The 23,521-nt window shown below is 41.0% G+C and overlaps 1 protein-coding gene and 1 long non-coding RNA gene across 2 annotated transcripts in view; both read right to left on the reverse strand.

Annotated features, from left to right (window-relative positions):
• Positions 1 to 5,703, reverse strand: part of LOC109468277 (probable chitinase 3) — a 47,516-nt gene extending 41,813 nt beyond the window's left edge. The window contains exons 1-3 of the mRNA XM_019766533.1: positions 5,566 to 5,703; positions 1,295 to 1,455; positions 210 to 427 (exon numbers count right to left, since the gene is read on the reverse strand). Of these exons, the coding sequence (XP_019622092.1) occupies positions 210 to 427; positions 1,295 to 1,430 (354 nt within the window). The 5' untranslated portion in view covers positions 1,431 to 1,455; positions 5,566 to 5,703. The remainder of the gene's footprint in view (positions 1 to 209; positions 428 to 1,294; positions 1,456 to 5,565) is intronic.
• Positions 5,704 to 15,155: 9,452 nt separating this feature from the next.
• LOC109468280 lies at positions 15,156 to 22,359 on the reverse strand. The gene is made up of 7 exons (XR_002140128.1): positions 22,251 to 22,359; positions 21,718 to 21,814; positions 21,496 to 21,613; positions 20,496 to 20,631; positions 20,158 to 20,254; positions 19,258 to 19,375; positions 15,156 to 18,230 (listed from the first exon to the last, which is right to left on the reverse strand). It is a non-coding gene; the product is annotated as an uncharacterized LOC109468280 (long non-coding RNA).
• Between the last annotated feature and the right edge of the window lie 1,162 nt (positions 22,360 to 23,521).

A 23,521-nucleotide genomic window follows, 5' to 3' on the forward strand; every position in this document is an offset into this window, starting at 1 on the left:
TCTACGACATTGGTATGGTTTTTTTGTAACTAAAGGTATATTTTTGCTCATTTTGCAACTGTTTTGTACAATTTACAGTATGGTTGAAAACTTTTTTTTTTTTGAAACGGCCGAAAATTCATGCGCGCGCGGATGTCATCCATATAATCAAATCAACATGGCCTTAACATAAAAAAAAGTATAAAAGTATAGTGGACGGGGATCCTTACCTTTACGTGCTCGTTGAACCTTTCGTACATCCCCTTGGACCAGGAGGTGGAGTCGTCGTTCCACTCGAACGGTGCGAGTTGGTGGTTCACCAGCTTAGCGAAGGAGTAGATGATGTGTGTGCACAGGGTGGCGTCGATATCCTCCGGGTAGAACTTACCCATACCGTTACGGTACTGGGACCAGTTGGTGTGGTAACACACACGGCGGTAGGTCTTCGCTGTAGGGGAACAAGGAATTAACTGTGAAGTACTTGGAGTTATGATTTTCTTGTTTCTTTCATTGTTTTGTAATGTAGCTTCTCAACTGGGAACATCAAGACGTGCTATTTCCTCTCATTCCTTGTTAAGAGTGTTGTAAAGTTGGTGTGGTATACCGGTAACACACACGGCGGTAGGTCTTCGCTAAAAAGGAATTTCAAACAAGAAATTAACTGTGAAGTACTTGACGTTGTTACGATTTTCTTGTTTTATTCATTTGTGTGAGTTTAGCTTCTCAGATGTGTATATTCAAGTGCTATTTCTTCTCATTACTTGTTAAGGGACCAGTTGGTGTGGTAACACACACGGCGGTAGGTCTTCGCTAAAAAGAAAACAAGAAATCAACTGTGAAGTACTTGGAGTTGTTATTATGTTATTCATCTTTCGTCTCCTTTTATCCACGTTCAAACAGAGGTTTACCCTTGATTTGTCATACAATATAAGCTAAAATTAACGGTCACATAATGATATCCACTTCTTTTTCTTCCGTTGATGTCCATCTGCCGATATGTTGGTAATTATTGACATGTTAAGTAATAGTAAGGGTGGGTCCAAATAAAAAAGAGAAATACTACTAGTAGTATGCTACGTTTACGCGGATTAATCTTCCATTCTATTACTTTCTTAAAGTTAGGCCATGTTGATTCGATTATATGGATGATATCCTCTGGGAACCCAAAAACTGAGGCGAGCGTGCGAATAAAAAATGCTAGGCAAAAGTTTGGTAGGGCGAATAACAATAAACTCTTCATTTTCATTTCTTTACATTTTCTTCCTATCTTAATAAGATTACTAGTAATAAAGGTTAATCAAATTAATATTCCTACCTGGTGGCGTGATGCCCCACATCTGATAGAACAGTTCATCTGAAGGCCGGCGGCGTTCTCTGTGGAGAGGGTCTGACGTCACTAGGGCCACGCCTAGCAACGTGATGACGACAGCAGCGATAAGAAGGCACCTCATGGTTCCTACCTGACTCGTAGACAACCTGTGAAGAAAACAAAAAATGCAACAAAATGGAAATTGTGTCTTTTTTTTTATAAATGAATCTTGAGAGCAGAGTCAGCAGACAATGTTGAGGGCTGACGATTAAACAAACGACAAAAGCCTTCATACAATCAGAAGGCACGTGTGTAATACGTCCATAAAAGACCCCCGAAGCCTGCTACATTGCATTAATTGATTTATTTAAATTGTAACAGTAAAATACAAGTGGAACAAAGGCAGCAGATGCTGATGTTGTGTACCACACATAGAACAAATACAACACAGACAGTAATCATTTTCACTTGAGTTAAGTAAGGAAAGTCGTGTTAAGTGCCTTTCCCAAGGGCGCAAGATCGGCAGCATGTCAGGACTCGAACCCAGGACCTATTGGTTACGAGTCGAACATTCTGTTATGCCACACAACCCGACGGTCATTGTATTAGACCAAGGACTAAGAAACTGGTTGGGCCTCGGTTTTCTAATCTCTAAGCGGGTGTGATTGTCACTAACATGGTATTTTATGCGTGGTTTCGCTACGTTTAGTGCTTTTATCTAGGAGCGCACCTTTTTAAGCCTTTGCCTCCTTTTCTACAGACGTTTTAAATGTTGCAAAAACACAACGTAGTCGATCGGTGCACTGTGCGGACGCAGAGCCACCGCTGGCCGGGGCGCGGAGCCCGTTACACAGTCGGATCTTTATTTTATTTTTTTTTTCATATTCCGAAACATGTAATCACAAGACGTGGTGACGGCACACTCAAGTTTCTTCAACTTATATTAATGCCGCCACCAGTACAGTACAATACTCATTTACACCTGAGCGAAGTGAGGAAAGTCGTATAAAGTGCCTTTCCCAAGGACACAAGATCGGTGGCATGCCAGGACTCGAACCCGGGGCCTCTGGTTCCGAGTCGAGAACGCTGCCGCTACGCCATACGACCCCGCGTTATTTTTGCTTAAAGATCAGTGCTATCCCGCATCAGACTAGTCAGCCACCAAAGCAAACCACACCCATCATTATCATAAGTTACCAAAATAGTTTCTAAGATAGATATCAAAGCCACCCTTTGATGCGTGATCATAATGTATCAAAGATCCTTGCCGCTTGAGACAAATGGGTTTGGTTATTTGAGTTTGAATATTCGCAATAGTTAGGTTCATTTTCCTATTATATTTTACACCTAAACGACTGCTAGAGCGTAAAAATGTGAACAAGAGTCCGTAAGACATCCTTCGTTAAGTATAGTAACTTTTGTCTTTACGTTGTAGCTAAGGTGTTTGGTACCCTCTTGTTACTACATGCCAATTTTCAGATTCTAAGATCAAAACTCTCCAACGGACTTGATAAACTGTGTATCAAGTCACTGTAAAGTTATTGTAACCCACTGTCTATGTTTATGTCAAATATGCAACCAAGAAACATGGCCATGCCTACAAATCGACAAATCCCGGATTCAGAAGTCGAACGGGCCTAGATCAAACTTCTTTTCAACAAGAGTGACCCCAGTCTGGAATAGACAGTAGTTCAGTCAATTAGGCCACACCGATTAAATTTAATGGATGCCATCTACGCGCGCATTGATTTTCGCCTGTTCTCAAAAAAAGAAAAGAAAAAAAGATCACGTCCACCGAGGCTCTGGCCTGGCTCTAGGCCTGGGTAGTCCATGGTAGTTGCCGACAGTACGGAGTCAGAAAACCAGGCTATCGAAGCTCAACGACTCAAGAACTTGGTACATACGTAGAGTGACGATTCATAAATTGTTGTATGCGTACGTCGCTATGTACTACCGCAAATTCACAATATCAGCTGTGTATTCCTGTGGTTTAGCAGCCTTTTTATTTTTGGCCTGAATTTTTTTTTATTCGCCCGCGCGCACTAGTTTGTGAGTCTTTAGAGGATGTCATCCAAAAAATTAAGTCGGTGTGGCCTTAATGTCTCCAAGGCCAAACTGGCTGTAGAATGGAAAAACGCTCGGATCATTATGGCTACAACTATACTGAACTGCCAATACTGTAAAACTACATGGGCGGTCTCATTACCCTGGGAAAGGCTACCGATAGACCAGAAGTCAAGTAAATATTCAGGTGAAGATAAAAAAAAATCTTGATTTTTTCATATGTCCGGTATAAGGATGACCCAGCCCCGTGGGTGTCCACTGTCCGGTCTCTCAGCTGTGTTTATTACACAAATAGGAGTATCTTAGAAATTTGACCTCTTTGTTTCATCCAATTCGGACGTTCTGCATCAATAGAGACCGGACATGCAGAAACATTCAAACAGAGCAAGAGGTGGAAAAGGCATGGGACTGAATTGCGGATTTTCTTTTTTGTTTGTGTCACAGTGTTAATTCTGTGGCCTGTGTGGTCAGTGGTCACTGGGGCAATGATAGGTACAGGTGCTGTAAAGAGTATCGGTGTCCTTCTTCTTATCTGTATAGCCAGTATAACTGCCTTTTGGCATAGCGCGTTTCTGTCTTGTAAACGGCCGTTGCCATTTGGTTTTTAATAAATGATAATAATGTTTTTATTGATCAAACAGTACCCATGCAGTCGCAGCCTTTATGCGGCTGAATTGATGCAGGGTATCACATAATAATTAATACAAATCACAACAATCAAATAACACACATTATATATACATATATCTGTCGCAAGGGTCTGTGCGGCTGCCGTTTGGCGCCACAAGTTGACCTCAATACGACTGTCCCCAAACGAAGTTACATGTAGGTACCCTGACAACCGAAGTTAGGTGCACTTCACTCATACCCAGGTGGAGTGAGCAAAGTTGTGTAAAGGGCCTTTCCCAAGGACGCAACGTCGGGGCGCATGTCCAGACACGTCCCGGGTACAACTCGGGATCGAACCCAGGTCTTCCCGGTTCATAGTCTAACGCTCTACCACTACGCCACCCGACGCCAGGACAAACAGTTTGAACCAGTCGATGTAATATCGCAAAATGGCCGATGCCATGTCCGAGTGTTTACTAGTACTTTTATCAGGGGCAAAAAAAAAGATTAAAGCGTACAAAAACTAACATTTAAATTGTAAATGTACGGCAACATCGTATTTAAGTTATCAGTAAAAAAGACAGAGCATAAGCTCGGATTGAAACCCGGGACGAAAAACCCAACCCTAAAACCCTAATCCAATAAGCTACAAAACATCACTGTGTTGACAGCGCGTCCTAATACACTTAAAGTTTGCCGTTCTGCGAAACGGGAACGACTGTTTCAAATGAAAACGACCGTATGAGATGGAAGTTTAGCTTCGGCGTAATATCCCTGCTCGGCAGGCAGGCGGCGCGGCGGCAGCTGGTTACTAGATATATTACAGCGGATGACCTTGCCACGTCAACTTTGCACATCTAATCGCAAGTTTAGTTTAAAGTTGTCTAATAGGATCCATTAGTGGCAGCGAGTTCCACTTTACACGCATAGTTCTAGGAAAAAACACAGCTTTAAACACCTCAATCTATCTTTGACAACACTTAAAAGTGAAGTGTCTTCGCATCACGATTTGGCGCAACACACTAGAGTTATCTTTGGTGGATCTCAATTTTTTTTCCGAAATAAGATGTACGAACTTCAGTTGTTTATTCTGATCATGGTGTCTGATTAGGTGGCAAGGATGGATTGAGAAAAGAAATTTCTTTTTCCTCCCATTCGTAATCGCAACCACACACAGAACCAGTACTTCAACTGGCCCCAGCAGCGAAGGGGTTATATGATTGTTATTACAGAACCACTTCATTGCTTAGCCCAACCGCGAATAAGTGGTTCTGCTAGAACACCTACCTGGCGACCTCGCATTGTTACAACACATTCCCTGTTTTATATTGGATCCATTCTATCACAAATGGTGGAAGCAAAGGACCTGCCAACCACCACCAAAATAATGTCTAACTCTTAGTCAGTTTACTTAGTACTTTATCCCTTTAGGGTGTCGTGAAGACGCACAGTCTAAGTTCGCAACAAACCGACAAAAATGGTAAGAGCCAGTAAAACTGTATAGAATCCTGGCCAAAAGCTGACCTCTCTTTCTTAGAGTAAGACGAAGTTGAGACCCCAAATTGGACCCAAATTAACAAAACCCAGAGACCGACTTACCGTACCTGGCACGAAGTCTTGCTTGCTTGGGTCTGGGTAACTCGTTGTGCACTCTACGGGGAAGTTGTCTCTTGGCACCGGCTCCAACCGCCCAAAGGTCGCTCTGTGGTCCCGGCGGGACGCCAGGCTATTTAAGGAGCCCGCACGGTGTTTATTTGTTCTGTGGTGACGTCAGGTGAGCGCCAGGACTCAGGGCAAACCTCTCAACAGCCGTGATGACGTCACGGCGAGCTGATATCCTGTGGCGTCTTGGAACAGCGCGTCGGCGTCAGAACGTACTGCGCCTGCGCTAAACCACTAAGGCCACAGCAAGTGATTTTTATGGATGACATCAGCGCGCATTAATTTTCGCCTGATTTGGGAAAAAAAAGTAATTTTGTTGCCCCCTGACAGTGGTCAACATGCCGAAAATACGTCTGTTGCCATGTCAGAACGTGAATGACAGATAACTATGCAGACAGGAGACAAGAAAAGACTATGATTCAATGTTTTATTTTTTACTTTGATGCAATGATATGCGCTGGCTGTGTATATGTGATTCCTCACTGAATCAAAACCATTTGTACAATCATTGAGTGAAAATGTAGGAACCTTGTTATTTTCGCCCGCCCGCATTAGATTTGGAGTCTGCGGATGATGTCATCCATAAAATTTACTTGCTGTGTCCTAATGCATTGTTCATAGCACTTTGGCAAAATGTATAATCAACGGTCGTACAGTATTCAAATGTTGTGCTAGAAAAGAAAAGATATCGTCTGTAACAGGCAAAATTCTGATACGATATTGACCAAATATCCAACGAAAGTCGTTAAAAATTCGGCTTTCGCACAGGCGCAGTGCGTTCTGTGGACGTGCTTCTTGGAACTAGGACGGAGTAGATCACGTGACCCCGTACCAAGCGATTACAGATACATCGATGAGTCAGTTTGACGCCCCCATCCCGCCACTATTGTTCATGTATCACGACCCCAGTATATATAGACATACTGTCTGGTACAATGTGTCTACATTCGTGCCGGAGGGGTATACTATACACAGACCTACGTAATCAATTTGTCGTTATAGCAGCAGAAAATAACATTTCAAAACTTCCCTAAAGGGACTGTTCTTGGTGTTTGTTCTCCTACTATGAATAGAATTGACACACGGTAAAAATACTTGATACGAGGGTGGATCAAAAAGTTCTCGGCCTCACCTAGAAAATAAAGGGCAAACTCCTATTCTTTAGTATAACTGTATACTATGATGTCTTACATCACTGCACACAAAAATTCAAATTTCTATATTCATTAGTTAGCACGTGACGCCCCGTGAAAATGGGGCGGGTGAGGGCAAAATCACAAAATGGCCGCAACAGAAGCGTGTGCTGTGATCATGTATATCGATAAAAAGGGAATTCTCGTAAGGAAATCCATGAACACATGGTCAGGACACTTGGTGATGACTCTCCTTCTTATTCAACTATAAAGAAGTTGGTTGCTAGCTACAAGCGCTGCAAGGTGAGCACCAAAGATGAACATATGTCAGGATGCCACAAATCAGCACCATGGACAATCCAGTTGAGGCCATCCATCACATGGTAGTAAATGACAGATGTGAGACTGTCCAACATGTAGCAGAGTCTTTAGCCTGTGTTGTGGCTCTGTTCACAATGTTTTGTCAGACATCCTGGTGATGAGCAACCTGTCTGTAAGGTGGGTGCCTAGAATGTTTTCTGAACATCAGAAGTTAAACAAGCTGGACATTTCAAGGAACGAATTCAGTCCAATCCATGCAATTACCTCAAAACATTTTTCACCCAAGATGAGACATGGTTTCACCACTTTCACCCCAAATCAAAACAACAGAACAAACAATGAATGAAGAATGTTTCCCGGCCCCCAAGAAGTTTTATAGAGTTTCATCCGTTGACAGGGGTTTTGTCTCTGTTTTCTTGGACAGCAAGGGAGTAATCATGACTGAATACCTGTGAATAGGTTAAAACATCAATGGGGAGTACTATTTAACAGAATAGCAACAGTTGAGGACAACGGTCAAAGAGATAAGGAGAGGAAAGCACCTAGCTGGCGTGATGACAATGCACCTGTCCACACAGCACAGGGGTCAGTGACAGCAGCAAACGAATTTGGCTTTGAAGTCTAACCCCACCCTTCCAATTCACCTGACCTAGCACCCTCGGACTTCTACCTATTTCCTAAACTGAAGTTCCACTTACGTGGTCAACGTTTTTATGGTAATGATGACGTCATCAGTGCGGGTGAGCCCTATCTGGGGGCTCCAGATTCAACCTTCTTCCACAAGGGGAAAACAAACCCGGAACATCACTGGACCAAGTGCATTGCAGTTAGAGGGGACTATGTTGAAACATAGTGTAAGAAATTTTTTTCTGCCACGACGTTTTCTAGGTGAGGCCGAGAACTTTTTGATCCACCCTCGTACACGCAACCTGTACAGTGTAAGGTTTGACAGTATTGGGTGACTTGGCAAAGTCCAAAGGCGTTGTGTCCTGATCCATATCGTCTTGACGTTATCGTGTGGCCTAACAGTAGAATGTTCGTCTCAGAACCAAAAAGTCCAGGGTTCGAATCCTGCCATGACACGAGTCTTGTGCCCTTGGGAAAGGCACTTAACATGACTTTTCTGACTTCGCTTAGGCAAAAATGAGTATTATATTGTGCTCTGGGTTGTTAGCAGCATACAAATAAGTTGAAAAAAAAAACTTGAGTGCGCCGTCACTACGTTTTGTGACTACATTTTGGAATAATAATGAAAATAAAATCGTTCAGCATAATACTGCTCAGGCCATGCGCCAATTTTCTCTATTTTTGGAAGCCTGGTAGAAGCTTTAGAATTTGGATGGAAAGGCTGGCTGGGCACGAAACATTTGCCTCACCACTTATAAAGGTTAGGGTTAGGATCGGCACAGACAAAAGATGGCTTTTAAAGTATGTCTAAGAACATACTACTCACTACAATGACCTGTAGGTCTACTCTCCAAGCAGAGGTTTCGGTTTATTTTTAGCGTGTTTTTAGGCTTTCTTTATCGGGGTTTCTCTTTTTTTCCCACCGTTGAGTTTGGTGGGAAAAAAAATCAGTGCAAATGAGAAACACCGATAAAAAGCCTAAAAACACGCTAAAAATAACCCCAAACCAAAACCTCTGCTTGGAGAGTACTGTAGGTCGATAAACCAGCGAGATTTGCTTGTCACTAAATGGTAGATTTGTCGCCGAATAGTCACAGGTAAGTACACTGCAGGTAATGCGGGTTCATGGATAAGGCTTTAGCATGGGATTACGCATTGAAACTCGGATATCTATGGTGAAAAAAAGAATTGTCCAAGGAAGGGGGTTCATTCAACTAGAACCTTACTGATCCTAATCTGGATTACGTTTCCGATACGTCCATTAAAGAGATACCCGCGACAAAAGATCCTGAAGAAGAAGAAGGTAGAGTTATGACATGCACGCAAGCGTCCCTAACCCCCGCCCTTTGTAGTGTTGAAAGGGGCACCTGTTATAAGTGGAAGGCAACTATACATGTTTGTATGTACGAGTTACAAGCACTCACGTTGTTTACAGTACAGGAGATACAGGAAGGCTTCTTTACATGTGTCAGCGTGAAGTGGCTCAAAAGTTGGCCGACGTCCTAGAGAGGTATTAGCAGCAGGACAGCAGACACATTTGGCCTAGCTGGACTTTACAAGCGACTGGAAAGAGTAGAAATTTGTCAAATAGACAAATGACATGGTAAGATGTTGGTGAGCTAATAGAGTATAGTTTTGATTTTCGGGAGAGATATACTGTACTCTTAGCGGTCACCATCTCTCCTGGCATCTTACCTGTGCCAACAAAATCTACTGTTTCCAGTCGCTTCTGAAGCCTACAGTAGAGGCTGTAAAAATCACTTAATTTGACAGTTGATTTAAGCATATTTTACTTGGTGGGTTTCCCGATTTTCCCTCGTACTACTTCGAAAATGTCGAAGCCGAATACATAATAAACTGTGGATTTAAGAATAACGCGGAGGTTTCGTCACATCATGATTGGATACAGGTTCACTCCTTGCCCTAACCATGGCACCACAATCCCCTAGTGACGGCTGTAAGCCCGGTTATCCCAGTCTCCGATCAACAAACCAAACATTATTGGCACGACACAAAAGACTTTTGAGGAAACACCAGTACTGATTATGTATAGAGGGTTTACCAAAATCCACGTCCTTGAGGGAGCCTTAGAAACTGCTACTCTACAGGGTTCGGGTTGGGCTTTCAGAGAATCTAATAATTGTTGGGCGATGCCATAGCGACCGCAAGGACACGGAAACAAACTTAAATTACAAGAAATTCATCTTGAAACAAGTGCAAGAAGCTCACAGTTATATGAAGGGAAACAAAACGGAATAGCAAGCCATACAACTGTCAGTATAGGGTTATTAATCTTATTCAGAAAAGGGGCTATAAGAAGTAAGATTTTGTCGACTTCTCGTTGCAATTAGGTAGGGAAAAGTTACGCTGCAAGAAGGTTTTACATGGTTTGGGGGGGATGGTTAAACTGGCACGTAGGCCGGCGGTCGTCTGGTATTTCAGTTACGTCGTTCCCATTTTTGAAGAGTCATGGTGTTGTGGGGAAAAGTTCCCGTCACGACATCTCGCGTGAGGAGGAAATGTTTACGTCTGCCACATCGTTCATCTAGGGTGGGCTGTTATTGTATTCAGAACCGTGCACATCTAGTTCTATGCCTGGATAGGTTAGGGATAGGCTACTCTCCAAACAGAATTTTAAGCTTCCTTATTTCTATTTCTTTATCGCGCACTGTTTTTGTACTTGTGTATTTTCTAAATTTTTACTGTCTGGCAAATGGATACGATACTGTCTGGCAAATGGATACTGCCTGGCCGATTTGATGCTGCCTTTGCAGCCATTCAAAAAGATCTTGGGTTTTAGGGTTAGGCATGGTTCTAAATAGTCTCCACGTATCCAAGGTCATATATTTTTCACAACCACGGTTCTGGATACGCGTGAACTATTCAAAAGCAATTGTCTCTTAGCCACAAAGGGTTGCCCTTTAATAAACTCGCCACATATGTGAACTGAATCATGTCTGTTTTTTTGGCTCGCCAGGCTTGCTTGTGTGGCAACCGTGTTTTTGTGGCCGTAAACACAGTTACGCACACTCTATAATTACTGTTGCTGTGTAATACCCAAACACGTCTGTTTTGCCCTCAAGAAGTGGGAAACATCCGATGACATAGTGTCATAAATGGCCTTTCTCCGAATTGACAGGGACACTGGTTATCACTAAGACTGTTCCATTTTAGTGAACGGGGAGTACGGAACGTAACTGACAAAATCAAACAGACCTACATGCATGCTTTGACAAAGACTCCCCCACCAAAATTCTTCATAACATTTAACTATGAAATTAAAATGATTTATCTTCAAATGGTCATGCACCTATGCAAAATTTCAAGTAAAACATTATCATGGAATGGAACTGACCAGAAGATAAGGGCACATAATGACGTGATGTGTTGTTTGGTAGTGAGCAAAGTACAGTTTGGTAGTGTGGTATTTCTCCGGAAGTCGTGGTGCCTACACCTCCTGTATGTTATCTTTTTATGACGTCATCTGACTTTCCTGTTTTAACAGTTCATTTCTTCTTCTTCATCTTTTTTCAGTCTACAAGTCTGTTGCTGTTCTGCTTCGAAAATAGCCTCTATCAGGCTTCGGAAACGACAGGAGAGAGTCGAAATTTGGAATACATGAAAACATGCCAGGGGAGTTGGTACGCTAAGAAGTACATTTGCCGCGAATTACCATCCTCCTTCGCAGGGCTAAAATCCTCCGGTTCCCTTCCGGTTTTAGCCCTGCTATTTACCGCTGACAGTTTGACTTCTGGTGACGTCACCGCCAAACTGCTGTCAGCCAATCAGAGAATTTGCGCACCGAGCTTTGCGCAAAAACCGCAAAGGTCGCTGGGAACCTATTAGCCAATCAGGTTACATGTTGGGACAGGCCAAGATGGCGGCTATTACAGATACTAGAAGTTTCGTGCGAGCCGTGCAAGATTTATTTGGAGTCGAGCGGCTTCGTGAGCATCAGCAGTCGATGCTACGGGCGCTGCTTGATGGCAGAGACGTTTTTCTGAGTGTGCGGACAGGAGGAGGGAAGAGCCTGTGCTATATGGGCTTCCCAGCAGCGGCCAAAGCCCTGGCCAAAGCCGAGACAGAGTTAGGGCAAGCCCCCCGACATCTGATTGGTTTGTGCCAAATAAGGCAAGCTCATGAATTATTTATAAGTGACGTCACCAGAAGTCAAACTGTCAGCGGTAAATAGCAGGGCTAAAACCGGAAGGGAACCGGAGGATTTTAGCCCTGCGAAGGAGGATGCGAATTACTAGCGGCCTAACTTCCCTGGCATGATATTCATCTATTTGGTCGATTTCTATACCCTTTCAGGCCGCTTCCGAAGCCTGGTAGAGACCGTACTTCGACAATATTATATTATGCGACCTGTCAAACCATGGACCCCCCCCCACACACACACACACACCACACACACACTGGTAGTTTAGCCTTTGCAGTGAATTCAATCTTAGGCCACAGCAAGTAAATTTTATGGATGACATCCTCCACAGACTCCGAGCGGGCGAAAGAAAACAAGGCGAGCCGAAAAAAAAGGTTCCTACAATTAAAAATTTTGACTCAATCATTGTACAAATGGTTTTGATTCAGTGGGAACATCACATTATATACACACCCAGCATCACATATCACTGCATCAAAGTAAGAAACAAAACATTAAATCAGGGCCTTTTCTTGTCTCGTCTCTTCATATAGTTACCTGCCATCCACCTTCCGGCACGGCAACAGACATCTTTGCCGATTTTCGGCATGTTGGTCACTGTCAGAAGCCTTCAAGGCAACAAAATTTCTTGTGTTTTTTTTTCCAAAGTCAGGCGAAAATTGATGCGCGTGCTAATGCCATCGATAAAAATTACTTGCTGTGGCCTTATCGTAATTAGGGCAGCTCCATACCGTAGAGGTCCTTACGATCTCGATTGTTTCTATAACCCTCCCACTTAGAGACAGTCGGAAAATTCTTGTGCGCATTGTGCGGAAAAAATTCTTTGTTGGCTAGATCAGATGTCTATTTTGGGTGTTGTGTTTCGGTGCGACTCTCGCATTCGTATGACAGGTATGCAGCTAGAACATCGCTGGGAGGTCCTGTAAACAGGTCAGCAGAAAGGTCGAAAGGTCAAGCAAACAGTTACTTTGTGTCCACTTTGAAGCCGGTCGGTTAGTAGTGCGATAAGAAGAACAAACATAGTACGTAGAGTTGGTCATTACAGTGCAGGTAATCGGTGTACAATATATGCAGGATACATGTACATGTATGTAGGCTCGTCGTGTATTTACATTTCTTATACTTCTTCTTCTTCTTGTGTACTCTCTAACAACCCCTACTGGGGTATCACTGAGAGGGGGGGGGGTGCGACGGACTGTGCGGCCAGGAGTCCGGCCTTAAAGGCCTCCACTGTCTGGGCTTTTACTAACTGGCCCGGCAGCTTATTCCACTCATTGATTGTTCGTGGAAAAAAAAAGTCTGTTTTGACAGATATTGCTTGATATTTATGTTCATGACTTCCTCTGGTACGCCTATGGGCAGGTTTGAGATATTGTTCCATTTGAATATCAATATGTCCATATTATACATCTAAATAAAAAAAAATCGATTCGATCACAAAACGTTTTTCCTTATATCTTTCATTTGTATGATGACGAACAAGCAAAGTGAAGTCGAACACACAAACTAGATTATAGTACTTACCATAGCTTCTATGTGTTCATTTGTAAAGTCTTCTTTTTGTGACATGTGATAGCCAAGTGGGGCAATTATGTACAGTTAAGTCGATCGCATGCTAGATACATTCATAGGTAACAAAATGGCGGAATGTCATGGGTTTTGGTGGAAGTGAGCGCGATTCTTTCTGTCTGTCTGTATGTCTGTCTGTCTGTCTGAATGTCTATCTCTGTCTCTCTCTATCTCTGTCTATGTGTGTGTTCGTGTGCGTGTGTGTTTGTGTGTCTGTGTCTGAGAAACGACCATACCTCACGAGAGTCCTGTTTGTTTTTTCGGCTGGTGCCAATGAGGTCCAGGCTAAGTCAATATATGGTAGTCATGTAAACTTCGCTTGACAAATATCGATTAGAATGTAGCATGCTTGATCAGCAGCGACTGCCAAATGCCCTGTGTTTGCAGTGTTAATGACGCAACATGTGTTTGTATGGTGCGGCAAATATTTTTCAATGTCGTCTAAATGTTTGAATAATGTCGGAAATGATTCAATATATTAGAATGCACATCACATGGTACAATGGCCTCTTGAAGAAAATATCATAGAGCAATGGATTATATGTCACCTAAATTGTTTGGATTGTTGGCCAAATGGCATCATGACGTGTCCATGTATTACTAACGAAACGTTTTAAACAAGTTCCTAATACATTTTACATGGATACGTATTAATGGTATTTTTGCTCACACTTAAAACGACTTTGGCGCCGTACATTTTATTGTTTTAAAATGTTCCATTGTTACTTCAAGAGACTATTTTACCATTTGAGATGAATTCTCAATTATTGAATCATTTCCGACGTTATTCAAACATTTTATGCGACGTGCAAACAGATATTTGCGGGACCGAACAACTCAGTCCACATTTCCCGCTTTTGGGGGTTGGTCATCATGTCTTTACTTTTTCTATATTCGCATTCCGGTAGTGACTAGCTGAATATTTACATATTTGGTTGGAATGTGTGTGTGTGTGGGGGGGGGGGGTATCTAACAGGGTTTGTTTACTAGCACTTGGAAATTCCCAGAATGTCCACTTTCCCTGAATCTCCATGCAAAGGTTTAGAGATTGAACTGAACGATCTTATTGCTTTCCTGACTACCAGGTTCCTTTCACAGTCTAGGATGAGGGGTTAAAGAGGATGAGCAATACAAAACCATTATAACCCTTTGTCGTTACCGCCATTTTCTATTCAGAGGGGGGGGGGGGGCAAAGGGCTTTACCAGACTCACGAGGCAGCTACATCATTATTATCCAATGTTTTTAAGACAGTTTTTTTTATTATTACTGTGTGAAAATAGCTGGATGATGTTTGTGTAAGTTTCACACTTTAATAAATGATCTCTGTCAGTCACTATGATTATATGTCTTCTCCCTCTTCTGTGTGTTTTATCGGTGTGTGGGCGGGGGAGGGGGGCAACTTGCTCCTCAAATCATTATCATTTTATCAAAAGCACCCCTTTGTCCTCTGTCTAACTCCCATCCATTATACGACAAGTCTCTCAATCAGGCCAGGAAATACAGAACAGCGATAACTCAAAACAAAGAATATTTCATATTCTAAGCAAATCTGTAGTTGTTGCTTCTTTTACCGTCAATTGTGTAAATAATAATGGTTTCCGTATCTATGGTCTGATTCAGATCATGCCTATGTCCTCTCTGCTATCCTATACCCAAAGAAAGATATCTTGCAAGATAGAATTGAAGCCACACATTGTATTTTATTCTTGGATGTTTCAAGATGATACATTTCTGAAGATCTTTTGTGCCTTGGTATTGATGCCATGTTGTTCGAGGCATCTTACTTATATATGTGTACACATACAGATAGTGTGTCCTTTGATTGACAACATATTTCAAGAACTGACAGATGGTTGATGTAAGATAAAACTGACAAGCTGACGTGGTGGAAAAATCAGTCAATAAAATCAAAGGTTAAAATACATATCCGTCTTCCCCATGATGTTACCGGAGGGTTCCATGTGTGCGAACATGTTGTAGCTTCATTATTACCTACACACTATTTCAATAAAAGAGCATGATAAAAAATTGTAACTTGAATCATGACGATCTAGAATTGACAAACCCCGGAGACAATTTGGTGGTATATTAGGGGTTATGTTGCACAGGACAATTGCAGTATAGTATTGCAAAATATGGATTAGATATTTGTTTTAGAACGAACTTTAGGTCGAACAGGTTTGGTGTTCAATTGGAAATGTGCAGGTATCTTTATGTCTACCCGCAGTTACCCTACACTGGTCCTGTTGTACAAATTGATTTTCTAACTTGTCTTACAAAGTGCAAAAGTTCTGCAATGCAACAAACAAAAGATGGTTCCAGAAACACAATAAAGTGCTCAGTTCAGGTGTCTCCTAGGCGATGAACAAGACTGATCGCCAGGTGCCTACTTGATCTAAAATAAGCCATATAAGGTATTAAAATAGCACTTAGTATATAATTAAAGAGTTGTAGCTCTGTGAGGAGAACCATTCTGATGGATTCGATCATCTTACAACAAACCGGTGTTTAACACTTTAACTCAACCACATTGTACTTCTCTTGTCGTTAGTGCATTAACGTTTCTTATGAAATTGAATATAAAAAATAAGACAGTCTGTAAAAATCAGTTTGACTTCCAACTGAAGACAGATGTTACACACTGCATAATTACAGGGCTGTCACTTATCATACCTATACCTTACAAGCCGCAAAATTGCAAGCAAACCTTAACATTTAAAATCTTAATCATTGTGACTTCTTTCAAAAGCATTGGAGTTAGCCTACCAAAAACAATGGAGGTTACCTACCAAAGCTAAACAATGTGTAGATGTCAAACATTTTTTTTCATCACAAGGTCCTTACTTGTTCCTAACTTTATGCTTATCGTTTCCTAATAGCACAGCTCAGATAAACTTAATCTTTGTGACGGTAAATGTCTTCAAAGGCATTGGAGGTAAACCACCAACACTGAACAATATGTAGGTGTCAACTAATTGCTCTTTTTTTTCATCACAAGGTCCTTACTTGTTGTAACTATATTCTTATCGTTTCCTAATAGCACGGCTTGAAAAACTTAATCGTTGTGATGGTACACTTTCTATAGTATTGGAGGATTCATTATGTTATTGACCAACCAATGTTAACCGATGTTAGATGTTGAAATTGGTTTTTTCATCACAAGGTCCTTACTTGTTGTGACTCTATGCTTATCGTTTCCTAATAGCGCGGCGTAAAAACTTAATCTTTGTGATGGCAAAGCGTCTGAAAAGGTATTGGAGGCAAACCAATAGAGCTAAACAATTTGTAGGTGTTAAACAATTGTGTTTTTTCATCACAAGGTCCTTACTTGATTAACTATATACCTATCGTTTCCTAATAGCGCAGCTTAGAAACTTAATCTTTGTGATGGTACAATGTATTTAAAGCATTGGAGGTTTTTCTTGATGTTAGTGAAATACCAATGCTAAGCAATATAAGATGTTTTTTTTCACATCACAAGGTTCTTACTTCTTCTGACAAATTCTTGTCATTCATAAATCTTAATCTCTGTGATGGTACGATTTCGAAAAGGCATTGGAGGTTTCCGTGATGTTAGTGACCTACCAATGCTAAATGATGTAAGGCCTAGGAAACAAATGTTGTGTTTCCTGTTTCAGTTCTGGAAAAATTAGGGTCGGTAGGAAGGGATTATCTTTTTTTGTTCTTTTTTAGACTTATATCTATAAACAGTGATATCTATAAACGGGTCCAACTTATACAATACAGTTTAACAAATTAAAACCTGCATGATATTCTTTTTTTTTTAATGTCAATATTTAAAAACCAATTGTACAATGTTTTTAATCAGCTGTCAGATCATGGGGCTAGAAAAGGTTGATCAGCTCGAAAATTTATGTCCCTTTCAAGGATCCACCCCCCCCCCCAAAAAAAAGTCTAGGGTCGGCAGGTTTTTCTATGGTCGGTAGGGAAACAGGAAGCGTAACATTTTTTCCTATGCCTAAAATATGTTTAAGAGTTGTTATCTAATCCTGACTACATGCCTATCTTTCCTAATGGCACAGCTTTGAACTTTACACCCAGAAAGTAAGATTCACCAATAACAATGATAATAGACATTGTGTTGCAGAAAAACTATCATCAAAGTCCTACTGCTCAAGTCCTCACAGAAAAATTATTAAAGTATTTACATCAACGAGAGCAAGCTGCCCGTTTTGATTGCCATGGTATACCACTAAAAACTCGGAAATCCATTGCACACACCAAAAGAGCAAATTAAACGACGAATGTTATTATATACTATCCGTATTGTTAGCAAAGCTCAAACGGTTTGAGCTAGACTAAGTAATAAGTTCTAAGCCTGGCCTGCTACGAGTGCAACATAGCGTAAAACAAAAAAAGAAAAATGCCTACCACAGAAGTCAATGAAATCAATTGCTAGGTAAACATTCTAGCCATTCTACTTAGTTTTAGCAATTCCTCCCCCAGTTTTAAAGGAATAGTATATGAATCCGTAACTAGTACACTCAGTAGATTGACACCAAAGCCACTTGCATAGTATTTGCAGTTCCAAAGTCAGCTACACTAAGTTTCGACCACAGTACCTCTCTATCATGTTATAAACCACCAACTAATCTCTGTCTACTTTTATTAAGTTGTATAAAGATACAGATGTTGATTAAAACAATGGAAAAGCCTAGAAACATACAGATGCTGATGAAAACGGTGCAGAGCTGGTAAAGCCTAGATGGTGTTGACTCGGTTTCTGTAGTGGATGATGCATCTGTGTATTCACTTGGTCCTCTTCCCTCTAGACTGAGTGCAGTGTGCAAAAAAAGACTTTTCAACAGAATACCATATGAATAATCAATACGCAAACTTTTTTGTATACAAGTCAGCAGGGGGGTTGTTCAAGGAAAGTTAACAACATGCAATTTAGGTTTAGCATTTAGATATGAATAATTTTAGTGATATGCTTGAAAGTAACATGAACTTTTACAGCACCGTTGCACTTTTAGAAACACTGTTTAATACTATACAAGTAATTCCACACAAACCAATTTACCACTTTCGTAGACCCCAGGCCTACTACGACTACGAGTCCGACGCTATGAAATTGGACTGCCAAATTTTTTTCATAATTTTTTTCAATACTTTCCGTTTTAAGGTTCAGAGTTATAGCAGCCAATGATTTAAACAAATTCCCGCGCCTGTGGGACCCATCACTTTCGGGTTCCAGAGATCGCAGCTAGAAGGATAATCACATCATCGTATCGGAGTGGCCGTTGAGTCCATCACCATGTGAGAAATTCCTCGACCAAAGGCCAGCATTAGTACGGTAATAATCATAAGAACATATCAAACAATTTCCCCCTGTATTATTTTGCTTGATATTTGGCAATTGATCGCCGGTTACTAACAGCAACAGTCCCCTCAATTTTTTGTATTTTTCCTAGCGGTGCGAGATACTTTATGCTTGTTCTCCACCGCCACATACGCTGTTTTTTATCAGTGCGTCCTGGTCATCATTGGAGAGATTTTTCTTGCACTTTGCATGACAAAGTACCAATTCCAAACCGGGGCCCGGTCGGCTGTTTCGATTGACAAAAAATCAACAATTTATATCAATAATACACGCAGACAGTTCCCATTATTATTTTTTTTCAACTTCGGTGTGCTTTGTTGCCTTTTATATAATACTTTTTGTTTCATAAGACTGCCCGGCCGGGCCCCGGTTTGGAAATGGGACCTCATCATTAAAACTATATCTTAACTGTGGTAAAGTATTTCACACTAAAACCAATTAGAGGTAAAACGTTCGAAAAGTCGATTCAGTACTCACCATCGACATGTAAGAACATCTGCCAGTTAGCCTCAGCGTTATCCTTTGATAAATGGCAACCGTTACTGGGACAGGGAAAACGATAGTATTTCCCAGTATAAACATTGAATACCTCAACCTGGAAAAAATATATCAAAATGAAGATATAAGATATTAATTCAAAACTAGAAAGGCCAACATTTGCTTGGGAGGCAAATGCAGCATATTTCAGTCCATCTCCCTTCCACGCAAAAGTGGACTATTCTAAACTTTTGATTGTAGATGACGTAATGATCTTACGCACATAAAATTGAATGTGTGGGTCATTGCGCACGACTCACGTGCAACGTGACCCCAGGTAACCCGCAGTGTTCGATGTGTTCGAGCAGTGTTCGATGGTCAACGGCAGATGGAACGGGCCATTCTTTAGACTGAACGTGGAACGGGTATAGCACCTTTGTCCCTTTTTTGGCTGAAAATAGCCATTAAAGTCCCCCAAATGAGTCATTTGGAAGCGGTGTATGCCAAATATGTGACTGCTATTCTGTAGACACACGTTCAAGGTACCCTTATACCGAATTTCAGATCATTTGGTTGTAATACCAGGGCTCAGGATCCAAACATCCATTTTTTATCAAAAAAAGGCCTAAAAAAACCTTCATAAAATTTTTTAAAACGCATGTATCAGAAAAATGAAAAAAAGAGCCTGGGGGTATTGGCCCACTCTACATCCATGCCAAATTGACTAAACAATGACAGAGTTAAATCCATTTGACTGTGTGGCAGGAGAAGGAGAAGGAGGAGGAGAAGAAATGTGAGAGAGCACAATATATTTCATCCATACCATATTGTATGGACTGTAATATAACTAGACAGAGATGAGTGAACTGACAAATTAGTAAATAGTATATATGAGCTTACCCAGTCTAGTATGAGTTCGTCGTTTCCTGAAATTTGAAGTCGAATCACTGTCGGATCACCAAAGTCGGGAGCGGGAAAGGGATGTTCGTATTCGGTCCTTTGGTGTTGTGCACGTAAAACGGATTAAAAGAAATAGGTTACAGCTTTGCATCACGTGGTATCAACATGCAAAAAGTAACTCACTCATTCTATTGTCACCAAATTATGTAATCAAGTAACCAGGTAATCAAGTTGGTTAAAAAACACACATGCCTCATCGAGAGCATGTTAAAAAAAAGACGAAATATCAAATCGAGAGCAGCTATATGTACGAGCTGAACGTATCTTATGTTACCTACCCGTCTTCTGTATGTCCAGAAAAAACCATTGTCTTGCAGACATTATCACAAACGTCAGAATATATGCTAACTGTCAGAGAATCGGAACTTTTTGAATCTCTAGTAGCGCTGGTCCTGAGTGTTAGGGTGTGATGCGCTGTTAAAGAAAAATAACAGTCAAATCTTGTACGTTGACCACCTCCTAAGTCGACCATCTTTCTCGGTCCCTTGAAATTTTCCCATAGACTCATGCATTTAGGGCGATCACATATGTATAATATTAAGCCTCTGTCACACATTTACGACCTCCCTAATATTTTTTTCCGAATACCAACCGACCAGGTTTGGCTGATGTTCGGGAGACCAAATTGAAAAATCGAAACGAATTTTAGTTAAATTTGAGTCACTTTTGACCCCTGAACACGTCCCGGACACTGCTGACATAATCACGAATAGTTAACCTGGTGTTCTGCTGACTTATAATGACAACCGAACATTAGCCAACGTAGATCGAATCTCATGACCGCCCCTGAATGTTTATACATTTAGGCCAGCGCAACTGGATACTAGCCAAATTCGACGAACACTAGCCGCGACCCAGTCGACTTGGCCATGATGTTGCTAGATATTTGATCGCCGGTTATAGAAAGCAGCGGTCCCTTTCCTGCATTTTTGTATATTACGTAGCGCTGCGAGCGACAAGAATGGTCGTTCTCCACCGTCACATACATTGACTCCATACCCAGCGTTACAGTGATAAGTAATCTACTTCTTGAACGTAAATAATAATTATCATATGGCAATAATAGCTGTAACCGCTGAAACTGTTTCACTGAGGATGAACCAGCTCTGATGTCTCTTCAACATGTCATTTCTTTTTAAATTGTAGTCCCTTCTTAATTCGTTTAAGTCAACATCAGACTAATTTCCTTTTGCAATTTAGAACAAAAATCAAACTTAACTTACCCAAGCCAAAACGGGGAAAAGCGGAAGTTAAAATGCAAGTTGATTCAGTACTTACCATCAACGTCTAAGACTACCTGTTGGTCACCCTCTTTGGGATCAGTTGATAAGCGGCAACCATTAGAGGGACAGCTAAAATGGTAGAATTTCTTAGTCTCACCATTGTATACTTCAACCTGGAAAGAAAAAGATGAGAACATCAACAAAGACATTACAAACAATATAAAAATTAGCCAAAAATGAGTGTAACGGCAAGTAAGTGGATTATATATGAGCTTACCCAGTCTAGAATGAGCTGGTCATCTCCTGAAGTTGTAAGTGAAATCATCGTGGGATCACCAAAATCGGAAGCGCCAAAGGAATGTTTGTACTCGGTCCTTTGATGTTGCACATGTGAAAAAAATCAAAGAAAGAATAGAATCAAAGATTGAAACACTCATGTAAAGGGCTACGGGTTTATGTCTTTATGGTAGCAAAATGCTTAAGTAACTCATTCATCTCAGTGTTACTAAATCACATAAGAGATTAAATCAAATACTCATTATATGGAGGGTAAACAAGACACTTCAAGTTGGTTTTAAATAATCATACTCGTCTTATCAATCTTTAGAATTTTCTGTTACAAAGCATTAAATTGAGTTAACATAGTGAATCTTTGGGACCCCGGGGATCGAAGTAATCAATTAGCTGCCAGATCTCCGACCTCTGTCACCACACGGTCAGGCCTACACACGGCCTCAGTCTGTTGCCACACCGCCAGGGGCAGGTAATCAAACAGCTATGTAGGGGTTACAGGTATCTTATATTACCTACCCGGCTTGTGCTAATCCATCTATAGCAGTTGTTGCGCAGACATCATCACAAACGTCAGAAAATATCTCAACTGTCAAACGATCACCACTTTGAGAGTCATGGGTAGGGCTGGTCTTGATCGTTACGGTGTCATATGATATCGCTGTTTGATAAAACAACAAACAGTCAGATCTTACACGTTGCCCACCTCCTAAGAGGATGAAGTTTTGGAATGATCGTCATTCTCACGTTTAATTGCAAAATTCATGCCCGAGGGCTAATTGCAGGAACAGAAGAAACATTTGGTATAAAACAGACAATTAGTACACACAGAGAACTGCTAATAACTCCTAAGAAACTACTGGTAAAAAAAAATACTGGGCTTGACTTCTTTTTTGAAGACAGAGGAAGATAAAGGATCCCACTTAATTAATATCAAGCATGCTATATGTAGCATTAATGCCAGCCTACCTGATCCCATTAAGAGAAAACCTGTTTCTGTGCAGTCAGTACTTTAGAAAAACCAAATGCCAAACCTTGTGATTGATATCTTTTTGCGCCCGCACCTCTGCCTGTACCGCTTTATTCTGATTTACGGTCTAGATCTTGTTGAAAGGCGCTTTCCAAACGATAATCTTTTAAAACTGCCACAATCAAGACACTTGTTGGTTTGTCAAGGTTATTTGCTTTGTTTAGGACACGTGAATAATCTTTTATTATGGCTTCACCACACATAGTGTGGTGAAGACATATGTGTTTTCTGTTGTTTCTCCTCCCCCTCCTCCTCTTCCTTCTTCTCCTATCATTTGATAAAATGAATTCAACTTGGTCATTTTTTACCTACATTACCTGAAATTTGGCATGGACGTAGAGTAGACAAATATCAGGCTTTTTTTTCATTTTTTATACAGGCTATTGTTTTATTAAGGTTTTTTGGTTTTTGGATTTCTCGACAAAATCGGTATATTTTAGGTCCTGGCATGGTGACCTGGTATTACACACAAACGATCTGAAATTTGATATGAGTGCGCTTTATATAGCTATCGACAACAATTCTTTATAACTATCCGCATGTACCCCTTTAAAACTGTATAATTTGGGAATTTCGGACCGTCTTCAGGCCAATAAACTGTATGTGTGGGAGCATGACGTAATAAGATTGGAATGCGCAGTGTGACCATATTTGGGCATGGGGACAGCCCCAAATATGGGCATGCAGTCAACAACAGGTGTGGCCATGTTTGCAGATGTTTTTGATTGACTTTTCGCTTAAATACTTTATCTGTTACCAC

This window comes from Branchiostoma belcheri, unplaced genomic scaffold (assembly GCF_001625305.1).
Source record: "Branchiostoma belcheri isolate BF01 breed outbred unplaced genomic scaffold, Haploidv18h27 scaffold198, whole genome shotgun sequence".
In the NCBI taxonomy this organism is placed as follows: Eukaryota; Metazoa; Chordata; class Leptocardii; order Amphioxiformes; family Branchiostomatidae; genus Branchiostoma; species Branchiostoma belcheri.